Here is a 7454-nt window from a genome sequence, read left to right on the forward strand (position 1 = left end):
GAGGGTCAGGTATTCTATTCTCAACTCTAAACCTCATTCTCTGATAGCTACTGACTTAAGCATCGGAGAACCTTGCAGGTACCCCCCCCCCCCCCCCCCCCATCTTGCTCTTCAAGCCAGACATTACGCCTTGACGATTCTTCTGATCAGGTACGATCAGTTCTCCTATAACTTTTAGTACTTTTTATTATTTATATGTAAATATGTGTAAGTATCATTAAACATATTTATAAGAAAATGTATTACTTTTAGGATAAGTTGTTCTGTTAGGTTCTACTATAACTTTTAGTACTTTTTATTATTTATATGCAAATATGTGTAAGTATCATTAAACATATTTATAAGAAAAATGTAAATTAATGAGTTTTTAATATATTAATGATATTTCATTTAGCATTTTATAGTTACGTTAGATTATTTATATATATATATATATATATATATATATATATATATATATATATATATATATATATATATATATATATATATATATATATATATATATATATATGTGTGTGTGTAATTTTTTTAAAATTAATATATTTAACGGGGGTTACAAACATTCGTAATATGTCTTAAATATTAGATATAAAATAATTAGGGACAGTTTGAAACTGTCGCAAATAATAATGAAAATAAAAATCAAAGGCATATTTATGATGGTTTCAACCGTCGGGATATCACATTCATGACGATTTTAAACCGTCGAACAACAACGAAAACAAAAATCAAAGTAATATTCACGACGGTTTTTAACCATCGCCATTTCTAGTTTAATTCATTTACATACTGTCGTGAATTAGCGCGACGGTTGGTGTGACGGTTTTGACAACCGTCGCGAAACTGGTTGGAGACACACGATTCTGCGACGGTACTACAACCGTCGTAGATTGCTACTTGCAGCTATTTTAACCATCGTTATCGGCCAAAATAACCGTCACAATCTAATTTTTTTCTTGTAGTGAATATATACATATTTTTAATAAAATATATTAATAAATAGTAAATAAAAAATAATTTAATAATCATAATTTACACTATTATAAAATTTGTAATTTTTACTATTTGAATAATGAAAAAAATTGTTGAGAATTGGAAGAGATTAGAGACACAAATCAGTAGTTTCTTTGGATTCTTTTATGTTGTTTGATTGCCCTATACTCCCTTCATTTCTATTTATAAATAAATTTCGACTTTTTAGATTCATTCAATGAATGTTGTATTTGGATGATATAAAGATTAAATACATCATTTATTTAATAAATATAAAAAATTAAAATTTACTTATAAATAATAATAGAGGGAGTAGACCCGCATCAATAAGTTTAAGCTTTGAGTTAAAATTTACGCCTATAATAGAAAGCAAAAAAAATGCAAAATTAACACTTATTTTGACATTTATGCCGTATTTATATACGGTACAATCCACCTTTCCTCTTATTTTATCATTAAATCCTATGTATTGAAATTTGAGCTATTTTCAAAAGATTATTTCAAATTGCGGTGTTTTTTTTTTTTATGAAATGAGGGTAGAGCCTCCACAAAATATATTAAACCAAAAAGAAGATACAGGGAAAAAAGAAACGGGGGACCAAACCAAAAAGCATAACATTTTTCAGAAAGTGTTACCAGTAAAGAAGAAAGTGTTACCGGTAAAAAAAAATGTAACCTACCCAACCTTACTTTTGGCTTGATTAGACTTGCATCATCAAGGTCTAACCATCCTAAAATAAAATAAAAATTATTTTTTAAATGTGTTATCTTATTAAAAGAATAGGAGAATACATAAAATTCTGGTTCACTCTCTCGAGAACCGTAAAACCGCCAATATATACAGGTTTTTCTTGATTTTTGACCGGTTTTAAGGCATATATACCGATTTTGTTAATATTTAATTTTGGTATTGTTTTTATCCGACACGGATGCGGTTTCCGGGTTTAACCGGTTAGATCGATCGGTCCGGTCCAATTTTCACTATCTTGCTTAATAATATTTTGAATGAGAGATCACATCCTCTCAAATTAAATTTATTATCTCATGCTACCTCATTCTTCCCTAATCTAATGGTGGAGAAAAAAAGAAAATAGAAGGAAGAATGGCAGAATAAAAAAAAGATAGGAGAGAATCTGAATAAAAGCCAGGAGAGAATCTGAATGAATGATTATTTTACCCTAATTAAATCGATCCACTCAAAGCGGACTCATGTACATCCTTAACTAATAAAACCCATATTCTAAATTAATCTCTCACACTTAATGGAGATTATCTATTTAAGATCCATCACTAGGTGAAGATTGTTATTAACGTTGGTTCGGAAAAATAGCTATAGGTATTTGACATTTAATAATCCAGCTTCATTTGAAACTAACGTTGCGCACCGATTCAGAATGAAACTAAGTCCAATAATAATTCAAATGGACCAGTTGAATTATTGAATTCATAGGAATCGCATTATTGCAACTAGCTAAGCATGCTAAAATAATACTATTTCAAATAGGGAAAACAATAAATATATCCAGAAAGAAACAAATTGAGTTATTACAAGTAAAAATTAATAATATTTGAAAAGGTCCCAAATAGTTCAGTTGGTTCAAAGCAAGCAAGATCCAGTGTGCCAGAAATGAGAGAAAACTGGAAGACCTAGCACGTGGGGGAGATTCAAGACCAAGAAAGCCTACCAATCAAATCTATAACACACTGATTTTAATTTTAAGATATTACTATCAGTTAAAAACTTAAAATTTATATTAATTTATATTTCTAAAATTATTTTTTTTTCTTCTTTAAAAATTGAAATAAAAAATACACTAAATTTTTATGAGATATAGATATTTTTTAAAATTTATAATAAATTTCAATTGATAAAAATACTTAAAATATTTGTTAAAAATATGTTTCTGAAATTATTAGGTGTGATATGACATTTGTTCAAAGGGGACAAAAATAGTAGGGTCCGGTGTTACCGTAACAGACGACAATAATTCCCAAACAATTAAATAAACAAAATAAAACCTTGTATAAAATAATTAAATAAAATAATAATAATAACTTATTAAATTAATTTTGGACAATATTTGGATTCTTTTTCTAAATTTATAATTTTCTCAAAATTTATTATAATCACAAAATCTATATTTTATATTACAAATTATTTTAAAAAATGCATTAAAATTTTGTTTTTTAAATCTTTTTAACATTTATTTTTTTTCATTTATAAAATACAAATAAAGAATAGGCTTAATTGCAATTTTAGTCCCTTATTATTTTTATTTTTTTTGTTTTGGTCCCCTATTTTAAAATCCGGAATTTTAGTTACTATATTTTAGTTTTTTGAGGATTTTGGTCCCATGTAAATTCGAAGGCAACTTTAAATGAAATAACGCTCACATTGATGATGTGTCAGTATTAGTTCAGTATTGAAATGTTAAAACAAAACAAATTTTATTTAAGATTTATGTTGAACATGTCATCAATGTGAGTTCTATTTCATTAAAAATTGTCTTCGAATTTGAAAGAGGACCAAAATCTTAAAAAAAAATTAAAATAAAAGAATAAAATTTCAGATTTTAAAATAAGGGGACCAAAATCCAAAAAATAGATAATAAAGAAACCAAAATTACAATTAAGTTTAAATCTAAAGAATAATTAAATGAACTCCAGTTAATTGTTGCTTAATCTATATTACTCGTGCAACTACTCACAACAACACATTCCACTTTTGCTGGGAATAACACGACATTTGTTTTCTTAGATAATGAATTTTAAGTGACATGTTCACCTCTGTAAAAAATATATATAATACAATAGTACTATAAAAAATATTAAGACGACTAGCAATAATACAAATAAGGGAGCCAATGGTATCTCTGTATTTGCTTTCTTTCACTTATTAGTCTCTCTCATCTTTATCTAAGTAATATGGTGTGTGTCAATGAGAGTTGATATTCCTTTCTAAATTTTTTTAAGAGTTTCTTTTGCAATACTTTACATGATTTATAAATGTTCTTTTTTTTTTTTTTTTTTATGTGATCGTAGTCTAGTCTAAGGCAGTAGTGAAGTTCATTTACTATTGATATTTTGAATTCATGTTTTCTTATATTAAATTTTTTTATATATAGATTAATTAATATCACCAAATATAATATCATTCACATAATAAATTTAACCAAGAAGAATGTCATGTTATATCAGTTTTTTTTTTAAAAAAAAATTCAAATAGAAACTTGCTAAAACAATCATATTAAATAGAGATATGAAAAAACTAGTTTATGAGAACCACTTTTAAAACACCATTTTTAAAAATCTAATTTGTGTTAGAAGAAAACTGACCCAGTTCAATTTTGTCACCAAAACTAAAAACTCGAATTCATTAGTTAAAAGAGTTTAAATAAGAGTTATTCCATTCTCTTGAACAAAAATATCTTTTAAAATGTTAGTTTTATTTAGGACCGGTCTTGTGCAGGTGCAAGAAAGACCAACAACATAGGGCCTCTCATCTTTAATCCCTCCAATTTTGTACATATGCAATTTGTAATATCTCTTTTTCTTTTTCTTTTTCCAACCAATTAGATGCATTGACTAGCTTAAACTAAAATTAATCAAACCTTTCAGATTTTCTGCATACCGTCCTATCCCAATTATACTGTATACCTGTCATGCGATTCATCATTCATATTTGGCAAGGAAAAATAATAATGCTGCCATGAGATATGAGGAGAAGAACAACTGGAAGCACAGAGATACAAGATAGGATAGAACAAAGATATGAGACTTGGGCACATGTATCAAAAGATAAGACCAATTAGCCAAGAAAAAACCCAATTTTGTTGCAGAGACATTGAATTTCAATTACATACACAATACAAGAAGACATATACAAAGCTAAGATGATAGATTACAGAAACTAGTCTAACAATCAAATATGACATACTGTATAACAGAAAGTACAATGTGAAGAAATTGATCCTTAGAGATAAATTAAAAAGACTTCCACTGTATCACAACAGTTAGCGCATACCAATCTGTGTTGATTTTGATTTCCTGCTCTAATCCGAACCATCTGGAAAACTGTCGAGCGCATCTTGTTTCCCGTTGACATAGAACTCAACTACAGCCTTCATCCTTACAAGTTTATCAGGATGATAGTTAACATGTACAATCACCGGCTTCAACTTCTTGAGTTTAGCATTTTTTCTCACAGTTTTGAACAGAACTTTACTGTTCATAAAAAGGTACATATCCATTGTTCTCTTTGCAGCATGAAGTCCATCATAACCAGGATGTGAAGGGAAAAAGAGCTCTTCGTTAAAAACTGCCTGATCCCATGCTTTCTCTTTAGAAAGCCGGTCGGCAACGCGATCTAAAAGCTCAATTGAAGGAAGTGTAGGTCTTATGTAAAAAAAGCCAGAGTTATAAACCCATATTCTCATGGTATGAGCATATCTAGCCCAACCCATAGAAGGTTCGTCAAAGACATCGTTATATCCATAAGCCGTATGATTATTATGACCATCCGACATTGACTCCACATCTGAATCCCTATAAATATAATCAAAGGGGTTCTGCAAATACACAATATCGACATCCGAGAGGAGAACACCGTAACCCAATTGCAGAAACTCTCTCAAAATGCGAAATTTCAATCCTGAAACAGCATGGTTCCCACCCGACTTGGCAATCGAATCAACGCCTTGATCCGGGTCTCTTCTATAGACAGGAACATCATTCGACTTACAAAACTCTTCGATTCTGTCATCTAATGCAACAACCAAATAGTTAAGAATGCCAACCCTCTTGATATTGGTGAACCATACTTGCAACATCTCCAACACATTAGTATTAGCCAGAACAACAACAACCTCTTTATAAATAGCAACTTCCTCCAAGAGTTTCGCCAATCTAGGATTCACCGATTCATCAGGAATAACAGGAGGGTTTGTTCTGAGAGCCTTGACAGTACCAAAAGGACCAGCCTTGTGATTCTCACCAAGCACAACAAATTGTTCCCTTGCATGACCCTTTCCTTGCTCCGCCAAACGCAACCTTTCCATTAGACTTTTCACCTCCTTCTTCAAGTCAGAATTCTTCTCTTTAGCTGATTGAATATTCAATTTCAACGCATTAAGTTGTTCCGGCGATTCACAAGCAGACAAAGTCATCTAACAAACCAACAAAAGATAGAATACCCAATAAATTTCCTTTAGAAGATCCACTAAATGAACAATTCACTCTAAAGTATATAATAAGTAATCTCAATTGTCTCGAACTGAGACTTGCGAAAAATTAATGTGTATCATTCCGATGCATATATAATTCGGTATACATGTGGATGTAACATAAGCTATTAATGACATCATCTCATCAAAAATTGCTTCACCCATAAATTGAATATATTCAGATCCTCTAAAGTAAGCAATTCACTTTCTATTTTTGAAAATTAAGTAACTCACTTTAGAGTGTAAAATATTGAATAGCAAATCAAAAGTAAATATTACATGTGCTCATAATCAATATAGGACCGACACCTCTGAAAAAATGTGTGTCAGTGTAGGCGTCCGTGATTTATAGCTCATTACAAATCACGAGGTTTCCTGAATATAGAGTAGCAAAGATTCAAGCTTTAAAGTAATATACAAAAATCGAAATGATGTAATAGCAATTACTGATATTTCTAAACAAGTAAAAATGAGCTACATAAGCTAGTTCAGGATATTGATATTCCTGAATTGAAAATGAAACATTGAATTTCAACAAAACGAAAGAAGTAACAACTACCTTGTTATTGAGAATTGGAGGAGTTGGAATGGAAGTGAAGAATCCATGTGGTGAGAAGAAAGCGAAGATGCAGCCAAGAAGAACACCGACGAAAACGGCGACGGCAATTCGAGATGTGGTGATGGGATGGTTTTTATCTCTGGTGAGTAACGCATCTCTACGACCCGCCATTGGTGGTTGATCGGAACCCTAAGAAGTCAGAGTGGTTTTGAGAGTCGTCGTCAACTGCTTCGATCTGGTTAGTTATATTTTAATTATTATTATTAAAATATAGTAAAATATAGAGATTTTGCGGGACTAAAATAGTGTCACTGGTTAGTTACATTTATGTCTTATTTCTTTTACTAATAGAGTGACACTATTTTAGACAAGCTTTAATTATTATTATTATATTTTAGAGTAACTCTATTTTAGACATGTCTTATTATTACTATGTCTTATTATTATTAGTTAGTGGTGGAATTCATATCAATTTGATAATAATAATAATAATAATAAAAAGAGTGACACTATTTTAGTCCCGCAAAATCTCTAGAACACAAATTAGTGTTTGAGAAATATTTTTGTCATTGACAAAATCTACAAAAATTAAAATTAATTTTTGAAAAAAAAATTCTATTTAATTTTTTAGAAAAAGAAATATGTATTGACAGTGTAAAATTAGTCATCAATTAGTA

At 29.7% G+C, this 7454-nt stretch overlaps 1 protein-coding gene across 1 annotated transcript; it reads right to left on the bottom strand.

Annotated features, from left to right (window-relative positions):
- Window positions 1-4783: 4783 nt before the first annotated feature.
- On the bottom strand, window positions 4784-7057 carry LOC131596587 (arabinosyltransferase RRA3-like). The gene is made up of 2 exons (XM_058869291.1): window positions 6778-7057; window positions 4784-6161 (listed from the first exon to the last, which is right to left on the bottom strand). The coding sequence occupies exons 1-2, from the start codon at window positions 6946-6948 to the stop codon at window positions 5049-5051; spliced, it is 1284 nt and encodes a 427-aa protein (XP_058725274.1). The 5' UTR covers window positions 6949-7057; the 3' UTR covers window positions 4784-5048.
- Between the last annotated feature and the right edge of the window lie 397 nt (window positions 7058-7454).

This window comes from Vicia villosa, linkage group LG4 (assembly GCF_029867415.1).
Source record: "Vicia villosa cultivar HV-30 ecotype Madison, WI linkage group LG4, Vvil1.0, whole genome shotgun sequence".
Taxonomy (NCBI): Eukaryota; Viridiplantae; Streptophyta; class Magnoliopsida; order Fabales; family Fabaceae; genus Vicia; species Vicia villosa.

Excerpts from the sequence above, each read along its gene's own strand:
- LOC131596587 (XM_058869291.1), bottom strand. The coding sequence starts at position 6,948 with ATGGCGGGTCGTAGAGATGCGTTACTCACCAGAGATAAAAACCATCCC. Across the intron at positions 6,162-6,777 it reads CTCCAATTCTCAATAACAAG|ATGACTTTGTCTGCTTGTGA; the intron begins GTAGTTGTTACT and ends TTGGTTTGTTAG.